This window comes from Ranitomeya imitator, chromosome 4, assembly GCF_032444005.1.
Source record: "Ranitomeya imitator isolate aRanImi1 chromosome 4, aRanImi1.pri, whole genome shotgun sequence".
Classification (NCBI taxonomy): Eukaryota; Metazoa; Chordata; class Amphibia; order Anura; family Dendrobatidae; genus Ranitomeya; species Ranitomeya imitator.
This window is the reverse complement of record NC_091285.1, coordinates 537,280,958-537,300,784: the sequence shown is the minus strand read 5'-3', so window position 1 is coordinate 537,300,784 and position 19,827 is coordinate 537,280,958. Positions and strand designations below refer to the sequence as shown.

Sequence of the window (19,827 nt, the reverse complement as noted above, 5' to 3'; positions counted from 1 at the left end):
GTTTTATTGGAAATGCAAGTGTTTACTAAGGTCGGGTTATCGTATATCCATTGCCTCCGAGGATCAGAATTGATGACAAAACTGATGCAAAAATTCTTCATTTGGCATCAGGCTTTGCTTTAGTATTTACTGTTTTGTACAGGTCCGAGGTCAGATCAAAATGTTACATGAAACATGGATATTGGGCCATCATGCCGACGCATGTCCAAAGCAAAAATGAATGCTCTGGACACATGGGAACAATTCTTTTGTCGATTGAGATCGGTTGCTCCATAAGTTTCCATTGGTGTTTTTGTTTAATACCAAATGGAAACAAAGCTGCCGCTCTCTATGTATGTGGACCCAGCCTAAAACAGACAGTATGAAAAGTGTCAACACGAATTCTATGTGAAAAATTTGCAAAAATTGCCATTTCTGCAATATGTGTACACCCGAATGAAGCCTCTGTTACCTGTCCAACCTAAACAATATATTTCTTAATCCTATTTATGTATAACAGGCAATGCACAGGACTATCAATGGATCGGACTCAATGATAAAACTCTGGAGAATGATTTCCGTTGGTCTGATGGTAGTCCTATGGTAAGTGTGCTTAACTATCTGATTACACATAAAGCTCTAATTCTGTCCATCAACTGTTTTTGGTATTGCAGCTAAGAAAAATTCAAGCACCCTTGATTAAGAATAAAGTCTAGTAATACAAAGCAGACCTCTCTACCTAATCTTACACAGATCTTTAAAACTATTTAAACAGAAGATGTGTGATTTTTTATGATATTATTAAAAGGGGTTGTGCTACGGTTTTAGCTTGTGGCAGACAAGTTTTAGTGCAAACAAAATATTGCTACTTTAATTGGTCATAAGCTTGAAGGGTTTGTTTCGATACCGAAAATATAATTTCTAAATATCTATTTTTATACCCTAAGCACTTTTGCAATTAGATTTATTATAAAATACCATACAGTTTTCCCTATCCAGCAAAACCCTAAATGTGTTTATTTCATTTCACTTCCTTTGATGTTTTGTTGGCGAGGAGTCTCAAATGAAACACCATGAGGAGGTTGGAGCTGCATCCCCTTCCCTGCTGCTTCAATCACCCTGACTGAAGTAGGACGTCCTCAGGGGGTGTCAATAAGTCACTTACTATAACTTTTTTAATCATTGCCCTATGAAGATTTTATGGATCCATGGTGCTGATAGAAGTAACCATGGCGCCCACACTCTGCTTCTGCCTCAACAACCTCAGCATCTTACTGTGAAAGGAGATGCCACCAAGTGGCAGTGATGGAATGAAGGTGAGTGACAGATGCACAGACCCACATCATCTGTTAGCACCCTCTAACAAATCATCATCAGGGGGCAGCATCATTGTCCCATCCCGTGCTTCTATCCCTGCCCCGTGATGATGATTCATTTTAGGGCTGCAAGAGAAGCTGTGTGGCTTTATTGCTGTCACTTATCCTGCTTCTATTGCCATCCCCGATGATGATTTGTTTGAGGGCGTTGATAGAAGCTGTGGGGTAGCTCTGCTGTCACTCACGCTGCTTCTGCCAACAACCCCTGATGACGTCTCCTTTCACGGTAAGACGCTGTGGACAGAGAGGACAGAAGCAGAGTGCTAGCATTGTGATCACTTATTGTGCAGCTTCTATCAGCGTCATGGATCCAGGATATGTTGAGAGGGTGGTGATAAAACAAACTGTAGTAAGTGATTGTAGTACCACCCCCGATGATGTCCTCTTCTAGGTGGGATGGTAAAAGCTGGGAAGTGAGTGCAATCACAACATCATGATGATGCTTCGTTTGAGGCTCCTCTCAAATTAAATGTCACAGGAAGTGAAGTAAAAAAAAAACACATTTAGGGATTAGTTGGATAAGGAAAAGCAAAGGGTATTTTATATTAAAGGTAATTACAAAAGTGATAGTAAGGACATTTTAGGTATCAGACCACCCCTTTCTAGTTTCAGGCTTTTAATGATTTGCAAGCACGGGGGATTCGCTTACATTTAATGAGCACAGTCTCTTGACCACCAGAATAATACGCAGTAGAAAAGTTGCAGCACTTTTACACAGTTTTTGGTTGAGAATTGGTGGTCAGTTTCATGCAAAATGGCTGATGGCTTTTTTCCTGAACATGCGTTTTGCTAGCCACCTAAGGTAGACAGCTTCCAACTACAACTTGTATAAGGATGTCCTTTCTCTTCCCAGTTTCTCTGCTGTCACTAGGCCTCTACCGTTTCAAGAACCACTACTGACACTAACAGTGTTAGCCTATAACTAGAGATGAACGAATTTGATGGGGCCAGGGCTTATTCAGCAAGCTATTACACTTACTGAAGAAGCTGCAGAGGGAACCCGCTCTGGCTGATCAGCTGTTCGGCTCCGCAGCTGCATGTGTTGCGGCTATGTGATAGTCATGACGCATGGAGAGCCTGTTTGTTGGGCTCTCCATGCATGTGTTTTTTCATCTCCGGAAAAGCTATAACAACAGACTGTGCTGTAATGACCAACAGACAGCAATAAAAACCTGACTGAACTGACCCCAGTGCTAGCGCGAACTGAGCCTGAAGATTTAAGATGTAGTATGAACTTAAAATAAGCTAAAAATGACAATAAAACAATTTATCCTTCCAGAACCTGGTAATGTTTTAGAATTGGAATTCAGCTGAATCTATCATAGGTGGCTTTATATTTTAGACAGTTTGGATTTCCTCCATCAAGCTTTAATAAAACATTATGTTTTTTGCTACTAGCTTTATGAAAATTGGAGACCAAACCAGCCAGATAACTTCTTTGCTACTGGAGAAGACTGTGTGGTGATGATCTGGCATGAGAGAGGCGAATGGAATGATGTGCCCTGCAATTACCACCTGCCATTCACATGCAAGAAGGGAACAGGTATTGAGTAATCTGAAACTTGACAAATGGTCAAATAGATGAAGGAAAATGCTCCAAAGTACTCAAAAAGCTGAAGCCAAATGGTTCAGGAAAGTAAACTCTCCAAAAATGTTCGAAAAACTCTTCAAAACTACTTCAGGAAACGCTTCATGAATGTAAAAGTATCCAAAATCTCCACATACTGTAGAAGCAAGCACAAGGTGTCATTTTCACGGCACACAGAATCCGTATAAATAAGCACCACATAAAATGAACATAAAGCACTGCAATGTCAATACAACATTGCTATACACTTGGTTCGTGTTATCTTACATCTTTTGCTTAAAAAGTTAAACACTCAGCAGTAAAAGCGGTTACTCAGCCGAAGCCGCCCGCTCTCTATACTCAATATTATAGAGCGCAAGCTGCCGGTGATGCTGCCGCAGAAAAGTGACCTCTGCAATTTTCCTGAAGCGGCTTTGCTTAGGAAACTTGTGAACTTGTGATCATCGTGGTATATTTTTCCCTTTTCCTTTCTATCCATTGTATCTATGAACACCTCCAAAATTGGTTTAGACAGAATTTTCAAACACTAAATATACATTAAAGGTGTATTCCCATCTCCAACATCCTATCCCAGTATACAGTAAGTGTAATAATAATATTATTAGCAAATACCTCTAATAAGTAATATACTATAGTCCTCATGTGCAGGACATTTCAGTAGCTTGGGTATCCATTGTTACGACCACCAAGAACTAACTGTCACTATATGAGTGGTCGTAACCATGGATACCTGAGTTACTTTAATGCCCTGCACATGAAGAAAGAGACATAGTGAATCAGAACTTTATTACATTTGTAATTAGAGGCAAGTGCTAATATTTGTATTATTACACCTACTACATATGGAGTTATAGTAAGAATCAGGGCAACAATAAGGTTGTGCTGTGGGTAAGTGCAGCTTGTCCACTCAGGAGTTTCCACGCAAACAGCAGGATATTGCAAGGTAATACTCTCTCTAATATTCAGAGCTCCCAAAGAAATGAATGTAGAGAGTTGTGAATGCAAGACCACTTCTCCATCTCTGAGAGTGAGTGTCAGGGCCATATTCTCAAGTTAAACTAATTAATTGTATTTATTTCAGTCTCTTATATAAAACCATTTAAAATACATCAGTATTGCTGTCTGCATTGGGGCTCACAATCTAAATTTAAAATCAGTATGTTTTGGCATGTGGGAGGAAGACCATACTAAGATGTTGTCCTTGGTGGGATTTGAAATCAGGAGCCCAACACTGCAAAGCAACAGTGCTAACCACTGAGCCACCATGTTTCCCATTGAGCCACCATGCCGCCCCTAGGTATCTCGATGGGACAACTCCTTTACTTTACTTTATTTTGTATTGATTTGGTTTATTGCAGTACTTTTTGAACTATAGGATGCTCTTTTTTCCCCAAAATTTGGGAGTAAAATAGGAGTGCGTCTTATAGTTCAATTGTAGCTTACCGGGCTAGTGATGGCGGTGGAGTGGGGTCACAGGAGGCAGGATCGCTGCTGCAGTAAGCCAGTGACGGCAGACGTGGAGCGATGCTGCGGACCCTGGGTTGAGGGGGTTGTCACGGCAGACTGAGGCTGCCCATTTGCTGCCTCTGGTGGCCATTTTGCTAAAGTTCACCATCAAGAAATCAATGTGACGGGCATGAATTCCGCTCTTGCCTCATCACCAACATCTATTGAATCCCCAGGCCCGCAGCCTCACACCACCGAAACAACCCCTCCTCCCAACCCGGGGTCCGCGGCATCATCCCATTCCTTCTGCCACTGACTTCCTGTATCAGCAAACCTATCTCATGTGACCCCACTCTACTGCTGCCACCTCCCCGGTAATCTACCGTAAATTCGGACTATAAGATGTATCTCCATTTTATTAAAAAAAAATCATATTTTCCTCCCCCAAAATTTGGGATGCATATTTTAGTCTGCAAAATATGGTACTTTATAAAACCTGCTTTTTAATTACTTCTTAAGAGTGCTAGAAAGACTATATATTTATTGTTAAATCAAAACGAGATCCAAAGCAACTTGAAGGTGCCAACTTCAATGTATTTAACCCGTCCGTCACACTATTATTACATCACGTTCAAAAAGTGAACAGAAAAAAGGCACGATTAAATGGATTCCATCCCAAAATAGTAATAGTTTATTAAATACTCTTAAATAAAGTTCATATAATAAAACCAAGTAACCTCAGATGTGAGGAACACATAAGGCTACTTTCTCCTATATAACATTCTGCAGTGATAATAGTTTAAATTTCCTGATAATGCAGCGTCAACACAGTCTATACACAGTCTATATCATGACTCAGGTGGTGTTGTATAAAATTATCAGCAATGCTAATATAATGAATAATAACCACACAAGAATGAAATTGAATTAGGACTGTTAATGATGAGGCATAATCAGATAAAAGCCTTTTAACAATACTCACTGAATGTAAGGAGAAAGTTCCGTGTCCCTCCACCCTGACGTGCGTTTCGTCACAACCTTCTTCAGGGGGCGTGACCTGATCTGAGGTTACTTGGTTTTATTATATGAACTTTATTTAAGAGTATTTAAAAAAAACTATTACTATTTTAAAATGAAATCCGTTTAATCGTGCCTTTTTTCTGTTCACTTTTTGCACGTGATGGGATAATAGTGTGACAGACAGATATATATTTATTGTGTAGCCAACAATGGACACAACATGGAAAAAATGGTGATGTTTGCGCATATAATTTTCTGGTTATTATTTTGTTCCTATTTTCACTTACTGTACACATGTGTATATCAACGATTTCCACACATTGGGGCTAGAGATTTTCCTGACATACAGCACTAAATATATATAGTGTGCACTTGCCTAATTCTGACAACTAGCTCCCTACTGCAGAGTAATATTTTAACATTTGGGGCTAAAGCATACCGTTTAGAGAATAGTGGAAATTATGGCTCCAGAAACCTTTAAGAGCCCATAAAGTGAAGAAGACTAAAATTTATAGCCACGTCTGTTAATGGAGCAGCAGTAATTTCTTGTGGGTACTTTCCCCTTATTTGCTTTCTTTTAGTAAATCTTACAAAGAGGAAAGTTTTGTGCCATTTTTTAATGAAACAACATGTTTTATTTAAGGAAAATCCTCTTCAATATTGTTGCCAAGCACCGAAACTCAGAAAAGCCCAGAACGGTATATAAATATGCTCGGGTAGGGTGATACAGGCAAGCATAATAGGGAGACTTTGTATAATTAGTTACAAAAAAATTAATTAAGCTGGCCATTATTTATAGCACAGTACCAGTTCAGTGGCAGCCTGGGAAGTGTTTGACTTAACTTTCCATTGCTGACACAGTAAATGGAGGCAGCTGTAATGATCATGAGCCTAGCAACCAAATTTAGGGAATAGATGCGAAACAATAATCTGCTGTTTGGTGGTTCCTATGTTGTAATATTTTTTACCTTTGATACAATATACAGTTGCATGTAAAAGTTTGGACACCCCTGGACAAAACTGCTGTGATTGTGACCAGTTAAGAAAGTTGAAGATGACATGATCTCTAAAAGGCCAAAAGTTAAAGACTACACATTTTCTTTGTATTTTAGGCAAAAAATATATATAGCTCTGGCAAACATTAAGAGACCACTGCACAATTTTCAGTTTGTCTGATTTTTCTCTTTATTGGTATACTAGCTGAAGAGCCCGGCGTTGCCTGGGCATAGTAAATATCTGTGGAGAGTTATAGCACCTCACTTCTCTTATTTTCCCATCATGCCCCTCATTTTCCCCCTCACATCTTTCATTTTCCCCCTCACATCTCTCATTTTCTCCCTCACACCTCTCATTTTCCCCCTCACTCCTCTTATTTTCCCCTCACTCCTCTCATTGCCCCCTCACTCCTCTCATTCTCCCCTAACACTTGTCATTTCAACCTCACATCTGTCATTTTCTGATCACTCCACTATTTTCCCTCACTCCTCTCATTTTGCACTCACACCTTTTCATTTTCACCTCACACCTCCCATTTTCACCTCACACCTCTCATTTTCACCTCATACCTCTCATTTTCCCCTCAATATATACATGTTTGTCATCTCCCTTATATATAGTATACACCTGTATGTCATCTTTTGAATATAGTATATACCTTTATGTCATCTCCCCTGTATATAGTATATACCTGTATGTCATCTCCCCTGTAAATAGTATATACCTGCTGTATGTCATCTCCTCCTGTATATTGTGTATACCTATGTGCCATCTCCTCCTCTATATAGTATATACCTGCATGTCATCTCTTCAGTATATAGTATATACCTGTATGTCATCTTCTCCTATATATAGTATATACCTGTATGTTATCTCCTGTATATAATATATACATGTATGTCATCTCCCTGTATATAGTATATACCTGCTGTATGTCATCTCCTCCTCTAAAAACCTACGTGTCATCTCCTCTTTTATATAGTATATACTTGTATGTCATCTCCTCCTGTATATAGAATACACATGTGTCATCTCCTCCTGTATATAGTAAATACCTGTATGTCATCTCCTCCTGTATATAGTATATACCTGTAAGTCATATTCTCCTGTATATAGCATATACCTGTGTGTCATCTGCTCCTGTATATAGTATATACCTGTATGTCATCTCCTCCTGTATATAGTATATGCCTGTATGTCATCTCCTCTTGTATATAGTATATATCTGTGTGTCATCTCCCCTGTATATAGTATGTACCTGTATGTCATTTGTATGTCTATTAGACCTCGTTGACATGTTTTTTGGTCAGTATTTTTACCTCAGTATTTGTAAGCTAAATTGGCTGCCTGACAAATCCCCAGCCATCAGGAAGCCCCCCCCCCCCCCCCGGCAGTATATATTAGGTCACACATACACATAATAGACAGGTGATGTGACTGACAGCTGCCGTATTTCCTATATAGTACATTTGCTGCTCTTGTAGTTTGTCTGCTTATTAATCAGATAATCAGATAAGGATAATACCAGACTTGTGTGTGTTTTAGGGCGAGTTTCATGTGTCAAGTTGTGTGTGTTGAGTTGCATGTGGCGACATGCATGTAGCGACTTTTGTGAGATGAGTTTTGTGTGGCGACATGCGTGTAGCAACTTTTTGTGTCGAGTTGCATGTGACAGGTTAGTGTAGTAAGTTGTGTGCAGCAAGTTTTGCGCATGGTGAGTTTTGCACGTGGCATGTTTTATGTGTGGTGCGTTTTGAGTATTTGCAAGTTTTGTGTGAGGCAACTTTTGCATGTGTTGCAACTTTTGTGCATGTGGCAATTTTTCCGCGTGTACAAGTATTGCGTGTGGTGAGTTTTCCATGAGGTGAGTTTTGCACATGTGGCTAGTTTTGCGTGAGCCTAATTTTGCATGTGGTGAGCTTTGCATGTGGTGAATTTTGAGTTTTGAGCGGTGACTTTTGTGTTTCGACTTTTATGTGGTGAGGTTTGTACAGGTCCTTCTCAAAAAATTAGCATATAGTGTTAAATTTCATTATTTCCCATAATGTAATGATTACAATTAAACTTTCATATATTATAGAATCATTATCCACCAACTGAAATTTGTCAGGTCTTTTATTGTTTTAATACTGATGATTTTGGCATACAACTCCTGATAACCCAAAAAACCTGTCTCAATAAATTAGCATATCAAGAAAAGGTTCTCTAAACGATCTATTACCCTAATCTTCTGAATCAACTAATTAACTCTAAACACATGCAAAAGATACCTGAGGCTTTTATAAACTCCCTGCCTGGTTCATTACTCAAAACCCCCATCATGGGTAAGACTAGCGACCTGACAGATGTCAAGAAGGCCATCATTGACACCCTCAAGCAAGAGGGTAAGACCCAGAAAGAAATTTCTCAACAAATAGGCTGTTCCCAGAGTGCTGTATCAAGGCACCTCAATGGTAAGTCTGTTGGAAGGAAACAATGTGGCAGAAAACGCTGTACAACGAGAAGAGGAGACCAGACCCTGAGGAAGATTGTGGAGAAGGACCGATTCCAGACCTTGGGGAACCTGAGGATGCAGTGGACTGAGTCTGGTGTGGAAACATCCATAGCCACCGTGCACAGGCGTGTGCAGGAAATGGGCTACAGGTGCCGCATTCCCCAGGTAAAGCCACTTTTGAGCTACAGAGAAGCAGCACTGGACTGTTGCTAAGTGGTCCCAAGTACTTTTTTCTGATGAAAGCAAATTTTGCATGTCATTCGGAAATCAAGGTGCCAGAGTCTGGAGGAAGACTGGGGAGAAGGAAATGCCAAAATGCCTGAAGTCCAGTGTCAAGTACCCACAGTCAGTGATGGTGTGGGGTGCCATGTCAGCTGCTGGTGTTGGTCCACTGTGTTTCATCAAGGGCAGGGTCAATGCAGCTAGCTATCAGGAGATTTTGGAGCACTTCATGCTTCCATCGGCTGAAATGCTTTATGGAGATGAAGATTTCATTTTTCAGCACGACCTGGCACCTGCTCACAGTGCCAAAACCACTGGTAAATGGTTTACTGACCATGGTATTACTGTGCTCAATTGGCCTGCCAACTCTCCTGACCTGAACCCAATAGAGAATCTGTGGGATATTGTGAAGAGAAAGTTGAGAGACGCAAGACCCAACACTCTGGATGAGCTTAAGGCCGCTATTGAAGGATCCTGGGCCTCCATAACATCTCAGCAGTGTCACAGGCTGATTGCCTCCATGCCACGCCGCATTGAAGCAGTCATTTCTGCCAAAGGATTCCCGACCAAGTATTGAGTGCATAACTGAATATTATTATTTGATGTTTTTTTTGTTTGTTATTAAAAAACACTTTTATTTGATTGGATGGGTGAAATATGCTAATTTATTGAGACAGGTTTTTTGGGTTATCATGAGTTGTATGCCAAAATCATCAGTATTAAAACAATAAAAGACCTGACAAATTTCAGTTGGTGGGTAATGAATCTATAATATATGAAAGTTTAATTGTAATCATTACATTATGGTAAATAATGAAATTTTACACTATATGCTAATTTTTTGAGAAGGACCTGTATATGTGTGGTGAAATGTGTGCTGAGGGTGGTATATGTGTTCAAGCACATGGTAGTGTGTGGCGCATTTTGTGTGTGTTCATATCCCCATGTGTGGTGAGTATCCCATGTCGGGGTCCCACCTTAGCAATTGTATGGTATATACTCTCTGGCGCCATCGCTCTCATTCTTTAAGTCCCCCTTGTTCACATCTGGCAGCTGTCAATTTGCCTCCAACACTTTTCCTTTCACTTTTTCCCCATTATGTAGATAGAGGCAAAATTGTTTGGTGAATTGGAAAGCGTGGAGTTAAAATTTCACCTCACAACATAGCCTATGACGCTCCCGGGGTCCAGACGTGTGACTGTGCAACATTTTGTGGCTGTAGCTGCAACGGTGCAGATGCCAATCCCGGACATACACATATACATACACACACACACACACACACTCAGCTTTATGTATTAGATTTTTGAGAAAAATGTAAATTGATCATTTATTCTACATGTCTCCGAATTTCCAAGCAATAAATTTTGCATTTTTTTTCTGAAAAGGAGAAATGGTCAAAATTAAAAAAAAAAAAACATCAGTGCTTTCAGACCTCAAATAATGCAAAGAAAATAAGTTAAAGGGACTCTGTCACCTGAATTTGGCGGGACTGGTTTTGGGTCATATGGGCGGAGTTTTGGGGTGTTTGATTCACCCTTTCCTTACCCGCTGGCTGCATGCTGGCTGCAATATTGGATTGAAGTTCATTTTCTGTCCTCCATAGTACACGCCTGCGCAAAGCAATCTTGCCTTGCGCAGGAATGTACTATGGAGGACAGAGAATGAACTTCAATCCAATATTGCAGCCAGCATGCAGCCAGCGGGTAAGGAAAGGGTGAATCAAACACCCCAAAACTCCACCCATATGACCCAAAACCAGTCCCGCCAAATTCAGGTGACAGGTTCCCTTTAATAATCATTTAGAAAGAACAATAATAATGTTTTAACTCAGAAAGAGTTCAGAAATCAATATTTTATGAAATAACCATGATTTTTAATCACAGCTTTCATGCGTCTTGGCATGCTTTCCACCAGTCTTTCACACTGCTTCTGGCTCACAAATTTAAGCAGCTCTTCTATGTTTGATGGCTTGTGACTATCCATTATCCTCTTGATCACATTCCAGAGGTTTTCAATGAAGTTCAGGTCTGGAGATTGGGCTGCCTATGACAGGGTTTTGATGTGATGGTCTCTTAATTTTTGTATATTGTTAGCTTTTACATTTTAATAATGGATTAATAATGGATAGGTGTCATAATTGACGCCTCTCCATTATTATTCTGGCTTAATGTCACCTTACAATAGCAAGGTGACATTAACCCTTCATTACCCCATATCCCACCGCTACACGGGAATGGGAAGAGAGTGGCCAAGTGCCAGAATAGGCGCATCTTCCAGATGTGCCTTTTCTGGGGTGGCTGGGGGCAGATGTTTTTAGCCAGGGGGGTCCAATAACCGTGGACCCTCTCCAGGCTATTAATATCTGCCCTCAGTCACTGGCTTTACCACTCTGGTGGAGAAAATTGCGCGGGAGCCCACGCCAATTTTTTCCGCGATTTAACCCTTAAATTTAATAGCTACAGCGCCCAAATTTTGCACATACACACTACTAACATTAGGAGTGTGGAATATGCAAAAAAATGGGGATATGACATGGTTTACTGTATGTAAACCATGTCTCATATCATGTCGGGTTTAGGAAGGAGAAATGAAAAGCCGGCAATTGAATTACCAGCTTTTCTGCTATATCGCGCTGAAGTAAATATATATATATATGTGTCTCAATGACATATATATATATATATATATATGTATATATGTATATATATATATATATATAAACGAAACCGGACTTCGGAGCGAAGATCGCCGACCCGATCCCACAGTGGGATCGGGTCGGGTTTCACGAAACCCAACTTTGCCAAAAGTCGTCGACTTTTGAAATTAGCCGATCCGTTTTGCTCAACCCTAGTTAGTACCTTTCATGACAAACTTGTGGGAACAACAATTTATGCTCATAAATATATGTAATTGTAATGATAACAAAATAGAGAGCATAATCTAGGACTATAGTAGATAACAGGGGAAAAATCTACAACTACATAACAAACGGAGACCCAAATGAAAAAAAAATCAAACATCCCATATGAATAAAGTACAAAAATCTTTATTGGACATCACCAGGGTACAAGGAAAAAAGCGGGGTGGATGAAGACATGCACATGCGAAACAGATATGGTGCACTGATATAATTGTGTACGTATAAGTGTGTACATATAAATCTTAGTATACTACCATGATTGTGGTCACAGTATCATCTATTACAATTGCAATGTTCTTCCTTGGAAAAATCTTACAGTTCTGTGAGATTCCTGGGTCGTCTTGCATGCACTGTTATTTTGAGGTATAGCCACAGATTTTCAATGATGTTCAGATGAGGGGACTGTGAGGGCCATTATAAAACCTTCAGCTTATGCCTTTTGAGGTAGTCTATTGTGGATTTTGATGTGTGCTTAGGATCATTATCTATTTGTAGAAACCATCTTCTTTTCAACTTCAGCTTGTTTACAGATAGTGTTATATTTTCATAAAGAATTTGTTGAAATTTCATTGAATCCATTCTTCCCTCTGCCTGTGAAATGTTCCCCGTGACATTGGCTGCAACATAATCCCAAAGCATGATTGATCCACCCCTATGTTTAATAGTTGGCGAGATGTTCTTTTCCAGAAATTCTGTGCCTATTTTTCTCCGGACATATCTTTGATCAATGTGGCCAAAGAGTCCTATTTTAACCTTATCAATCCACAGGACTTGTTTCCAAAATGCATCAGGCTTGTTTACATTTTTTAGCATGCTTCTAATGCTGAATTTTATGGTAAGGATACAGAATAGGTTTTCTACTGATGACTTTTCCATCAAAGCCATATTTGTGCAAGTGTCTCTGAACAGAAGAATAATGTACCACAACTTCAGAGTCTGATAAATGTTTTGGAAGGTCTTTTGCTGTCAAGCAGGGATTCTGATTTGCCTCTCTAGAAATCCTACAAGCAGCTCTCACTGAAATTTTGCTTGGTTTTCCAGACCTTATCTTGACCTCCACTATTCCGGTTAGCTGCCATTTCTTAATTATATTTCAATCAGAGGAAGGGGCCACTTGAAAAAGCTTTGCTATCTTCTTATAGCCATCTCCCTATTCGTGCTCCTTTACCATTTTCATTTTCAGAGTGCTAGGCAGCTGCTTAGAAGAACCCATGGCTGCTGTTTTCTGGCACAAGGTTAGAGGTGGTTGTAGTTTTGTAAAACTGGGAAATTTTCATCACCTGGCCTTTCCTAATGATGATAGTGAATAAGGCTTAACCCTAACAGGCTAATTAGGGTCTGAAATCTTGAAATCTTGGTCAAAGTTATCTGAACACGCAAATCTCTTAGGGTGCGCCACAAACTTTCGCAAAAGCCAATAAAACACCTTAATAAATTGTAAAATTGTTGCGCAACTCGTCCAGCTTCACCAAATTGGGCAAAATATGGAAGGGATATGGTTACGCCTGCTTGTCTAATTCATGAAAAATTACTTCACTTTAGTAGTGTAACTTTCACGAAAAATATACTTTAATCCTTGATTGAAGTATATCTCTGGGGGAGGAGCATGGTACTTTAAAGATGCACTGATTTCATTAATTATTAATTAATTAGTGGCATCTTACTCTTACATGCCCCATCATTAAGACTGGGGTGTCCCTGCTGGAGTAAGATCTGTGGCATAGCAAAAGCCTATTTCACAAGTGGCTGTCACCACATCTGTCCAACCCCAGCTCCACACACTGAGTTGTATGAGAATGCCAAAAGTCACATAATTGTAGCCCAGCCTCTAGTTTTGCCAAAATTATGTTATTTTTCAAAGCTTGTTACGCAAGAATTTTGGCGTAAAAGCTTTGAAGAAATCGGGCCCATACAGCATACCTGAGAGTTTAATAATAATAAAAATAATATTAATAATAATAGTAATTCTTATTTCTACAGCACTTACATTTCAGAGGGTACTTGTACAGACAATAAAAACATAACAGAGTAACATGTAATTCAACAGATACTATGGGAAGTAAGATCCCTGCTCGCAAACTTATAGTCTATGTTGAAATAGGAGAAACACAAAATAAATAGTAAAAAGTACTTGTATTGTATGGTCCATCCATCAATATAACAAATAAGGTATTCACATAAAGCTGCATGAACCCATCACTAGCCAGTATCTTTATAAATACAGACACAAAGTGCTATTAAGTGCATGTGGGTGTGTGAACAGATGCTACAAGGGACCAAATTTATAAAAGATTTTGGAAGGACAAAGCTGGAATAGTGATACAGTATAAATCAGGTGAGGTGATAGGCCAGTCAAAAGAAATGCGTTTTTAGTTCATGCTTAAAACTGTGAGTATTGTGAATGAGTCAAATTTCCAGTTTATTTCAGAGAATTGGGGAAGCTCGCGAGAAGTCTTGGGAGATGGGAATGGGAGGTTTCTTTTACTGAGAATATTAGTGTTAGGTCATTAGCAGAATGGAGGGCACGGGTAGAGTGATAGACATAGATGAGGAAGGAGATGTAGGATGGTGCAGAGCCATGGATCGCTTTTTGGGTGACAGTGATAAGTTTATTTTGGACACTGTAGCGAATGGGTAACCAGTGCAATGACTGCCACTTGGTAAAGGCATTAGTGTAGTGGTTGGAAGGAAATATGATCCTGGCTGCTGTATTCAGAACCGATTGGAGAGGGGAGACCGATTAGAAGAAAGTTGCAGTAGTCCAGATGAGAATGAATAAGAGCAACAGTAAGAGTTTTTGCAGAGTCAAAGGTAAGAAAAGGTCAAATCATAGAGATGCTTTGTGGTATAGGTGACACAAGCGAGCAAGTGATCGGATGTGGGGAGTGAAGGAAAGATTTATTTCAGATATAAACCCAAGACAGCAGACATGTTGCTGGGGAGTATTGGTAGAACCACACATGGAAGAGACGATATTGGGTACAGGTAGATTAGTGGAGGGAGGAAACACAAGGATTTCAGTTTTTGACAGATTCAGTTTTAGATAGAGTTTATGTTCCAACCATCGCTAGTAATAATAGACAGCACTAGCACAGTTTTAAAGGCCGCAACTTGCAGAGGGAATATTGAGTTAAAAATGTTAGCCTTCTTAACACTTATGAATTTTATGGTAATGCTATTATCCCCTCTAGATACACAGACACAAACACAGGCACTAAGTTTATCTCCCAACATATGAGATGTATAAGGGGATAAATCAAATGAGTGCGCTTCAAGGAATATGTTTCAACATAGAAACTAAAAAAAACTGCTCCTTTTATTGTGATGGATAGGTTTCCCAACCAGTCACAACAGCAGTGACTAATGCGCCATTTATCCAGCTGGCTAAAAGAGGAAATACAGAGACTGGCAGGGGACCCGGGTAGCGCTGGCAAATCAACCTATCTTTCAATTAATCCAGTATTCATATAATGCATAGAAGGTAGGAACACTGAGTGTTGAAGCAGTAAGGAAAATTAGGTGCCAAAAGAAATGTGATCTCAGGGCATGGCTGGATAGGGGCTGGTGATGCATGTGTACTTGGCGTAATGGGTGGCACAAACTGATTGCTCTGACTTAATCAGATAAACCTGAATATTTGTCCCAGGTAAAACTATGCCTAATGAAGACATAAGTAATATTCTCTTCCTCTCTTACCTCCTAGTGGCCTGCAATGCTCCCCCAGTGGTTGAGAATGCCTATACATTAGGAAAAAGGAAGGAGCGATATGAAGTCAGCTCATTAGTGCGGTACCAATGTAACGAAGGTCTCCTACAACGCCACGTTCCTATAATTCGGTGCCTACCAAGTGGGCAATGGGAAATACCTAGAATACAGTGCATAGATCGTAAGTATACCTCTGTGTTCTTTAGATAGATAGAAATCCAGGGGCCCCATAGCAGTTGTTCAAATTTGGAAACCCCAATATTCCCTCAGCTGCCATTAAACAATCCATTAAGTTCCTACAATTGCATCATGTGGACCCAAAATGGATGACAGAGGGCCCTGCGTCTAACCATTTAAATGCCATGGCACTGTTCACCACAGCATCTAAGCGGTTAAACAGAGAAGAGCAAAGCAGGCTCTAATCACAGCACTTATATGTGTGTGTCTGCTGTGTAGGACAGTCAACACCCTACAGCATGTCAACCCACTCCATACAAAGCCTTTGAACCCCTGCTGTGAATATATGGCAGGTGTTGGGAAACATGGCTGGAGGCAAATCTATGTGCAATGCCCTTTGGCACCAGGTTCCCCCAGCTAAAAGATCCAATTTCAGTCTAATGGCCTACTGCCATTAACAGAATCGAGATAGATAGATATAATATAAGAACATAAGGCAGCACTCCAAAAAATACACTGAAAAATTTGCCACATCAGATGGGCTAATAAAGTCCACTTTTTTTCATCATTAATTGGCATGCTGCCTCCTTTGTTTTTTTTTTATTATTTATACAAATGGATATTTCTTTGGATTGCCTTGCACTCTGAATTCATTTACATGGTGCTGTTCCATTTTTTTTCCATTTTTTTCTTCTAGATAGAAAGATGGATACTGTAGATAATATTAACCCTTTTTCCACCTTAGATGTACTGTATAGTTGCATCTAAAATGGGTTCCCCCTGTTTGCTGTGGGCTCCGGCAATGAGCCTGCAACTTTTCTGGAACATGTCAGCTGATTTGAACAACTGACATATGCCCCTAACAGTCGCGGGAAGAATCACAATCTACCCGCAGCTGTTAACATGTTAATCTCTGACAGCACCATATAACATGCTCTCGCCTGGAGCGCACCACTAATCCCATCCATCGGTGCCCGCGTCATATGACTGCGGGTCGCCAATTGATTGGCATGACAACCTGGGGTCTATAGCAGACCCCTGTGATTGTCATTGAAAAAATAGCTATGAGTGCTGACCGCCGGTAGCAAGTGATCATTTTAGCTATGTAGAACAAGGTTGGAGCCCTGCTCTGTGTAGCACAAGCGATCAGATGACCAAAGCCTCTGGTCACCCATAGAAACTATAGAAGCAAGTGAAAAGTAAAAATAAAATGCTTTTAAAAAATATATTAACATTTTTAAAAATATAAAAGTTCAAATAACCCCCATTCTTCCCTTTCAAAATCAAACAATAATGAAAAAAATACACATATTTGGCATTGCTATGGTCAGAAACATCCGATCTATCAATATATAAAAAATAGTTAATCCAACTGGCAAACGCTGTAACAAGAAAAAAGAGTCAAAACGCCAGAATTATATTTTTTTGGTAGCCGCAACATTGCATTATAATGCAATATTGGGTAATCAAAAGATTGTAAATACACCAAAATGGTATCAATAAAAATGTCTGTTTGGCGTGCAAAAAATAAGCCCTCACCCAACCCCTGATCACGAAAAATGGAGACGCTACGGGCCTCGGAAATTGGCGACTATTTTTTCTTTTAGAAAATTTGCATTTTTTTTCACCACTTAAATAAAAATAACCTAGACATGTTTGGTATATATGAACTCATAATGACCTGGAGAATCATAATGACAGGTCACTTTTAACATTTAGTCAATATCGTAAAAATAACAAAACGAAAAACAATTGTGGAATTGCATTTTTTGTTGCAATTTCATTGCATTAAATTTTTTCCCATTTTCCAGTGCACAATATGGCAAAACCAATGGTGTTTTTCAAAATTCCAACTCATCCTGCAAAAAATAAGCCCTCACATGGCCATATTGACAGAAAAAATAATAAAGTTATGGCTCTGGGAAGAAGGGGAGCAAAAAAACGGAAACTTAAAAACGTCAAAACCAAAGGTTAAAAGAAGAGCAGCATCAGAAGTATGGATGCACAGCACTGGCAAGAACCAGACCATTCAGACAAAAAAAAAAACTTTGAGGCATCACTTGAAAAAGTTATGGCAAAGAGAGTGGTTTATTAGCCCATAGTGATGGCATTTTGGTTCTGAAGTGTTCTTAAGAAAGGTTCACACTTCAGAACCAAAACATTTTTTTTGTCCAGATAGATAGATATATACATTAGTTAAATATATTTGTTAAGTTATTTTGTGATATAGCATAAAGTTAACTTGTATTTTATAATATGTATCATTGAATAAGATCATGGAAAATGTGAACGTTGACTTACGATTTTTTTCTGTTTCCTCGTCCTTCTTTTCACTTTCTGCAGCTTCCACGTACAGACACAAGAGAAGCCCCAGACTTCGATCGAAACCCACTAGCAGAGTTGCACAGAGCACAGCCCATTAATTGAAAAAGACAAAAAAAAAATTATCGTAATGAACATTTATGTTAACAATGTCAATTTCTTTTTGTTTTCATATAAGGAGTTTATATTGAAGAAAAACCCAAGCTGTATATAAAAAAAAGCACCAAAGCAAATTAGGTTTCAGCATTGTTACTAATGGTCAAAGAAGTGCCTTTGTCAGGGATCAAATTGTGCCTTTCTTAATGGAGGGTGGAAGAGTTGATTAGAAATAGGAAAGGCTATGTGAAGCCATAAAGACTATCTCCCCCTGCCTTAACTAAATATAATGTGATAATAATGTAATATTTTTATTATTTAAACTCCAGGCTGGCCGACTTTAATTAAAAAGTATAAATATAGTAACAAACGCATTGCACATTAAGGACCTTAAATAAAAATAATTGTGAAAAATCGCTGAATGTATCTCCAATGTGAGAGGACAAAGGGGTGGGGTGAGTGAGAAATTGAGAAGACAGAATGTCCAGGTATGTGCTTGTACTAAACTACAAGCAGTAGCAATATTTCATATGTGCTACCATGAATAGTCCTCTCCCACTGCACTTATTAACCCAAAGGTTACTACGGTCATGTCTAGAAAGCCCTTGCCAGAGTAGACGTCATAGATCTGTATGGACTTTCCGTAGAGATATACTTGACCTTCTAAGGAGACTTTCTAACTCTAGACGATTCACTCATGCATGGCCTAATGCTGCTCATCTAAGAGGTTTTTTTTTACGTCGTATGTTGAAATATTTGCACACACATTATATACTAATTCTGCACTTATGTAACAATGCACTTACCTAGTCTTAAGCAATAAAAAACGAGTCTTTATTGCAGATCTGTTTAGAAGAAACTCTACACAAATCTTTCGATTTAGTTCCTAAGTGTGGATGCGTCACTTGGATAAGTCCTTGTCGTTGCGACACATCCTTGATATATCTCTGTTAATAGACGCCTTTTGCAAAGCTTTGCTTCGTTTCTACGCTTGTTGTTATGTCGGCAGATTATTACGTTACTATTCGGATAAAGCTTGGCTTGCCCTGTAATGTGCAAATCTATTGGACCACTGGGACACCCTGTGGATTTGTGAAATGCTTGACAGATGCATCTGTGTCTCATACATCATCCATAGCCTTGAACGCAAGATCTTGTATCTATAATACACCTGAATCCAATGCCATGTTCTCCCAATTAGCTGAATGAAATCTGCAGTGGGACCTACTATAGCTACAGCTCTATAATAGGGCGAGGACTATTATTATTATACCGTGGACAGATTTTGTGAAACCTGATAACACAATCCACCGTCACTCTGCTTCCCCTGCATTGTCAGCTGTGCCTGGGTCTCTTTGATAGAAGAACCTCATGACTCCCCGTAGTAGGACTGAAACAGTTTGCTTCCATTTTCCCCACCTTTGCTCCGGGGACCGTGCAGTGCATGATGTTTCCGTGCACCTATTTATATAAAAAAAATAAT

General features: G+C 39.4%; 1 protein-coding gene across 2 annotated transcripts in view; it reads left to right on the top strand.

The window, feature by feature from the left end:
• ACAN (aggrecan) overlaps positions 1-19,186 on the top strand; it is a 172,598-nt gene extending 153,412 nt beyond the window's left edge. For both annotated transcript variants that reach the window (XM_069766230.1, XM_069766228.1), the window contains 4 exons: positions 500-582; positions 2,754-2,898; positions 15,748-15,930; positions 18,270-19,186. In XM_069766230.1, coding sequence (XP_069622331.1) covers positions 500-582; positions 2,754-2,898; positions 15,748-15,930; positions 18,270-18,349 — 491 coding nt within the window. In that variant the 3' untranslated portion in view covers positions 18,350-19,186. The remainder of the gene's footprint in view (positions 1-499; positions 583-2,753; positions 2,899-15,747; positions 15,931-18,269) is intronic.
• The last annotated feature ends 641 nt before the right edge of the window (positions 19,187-19,827 follow it).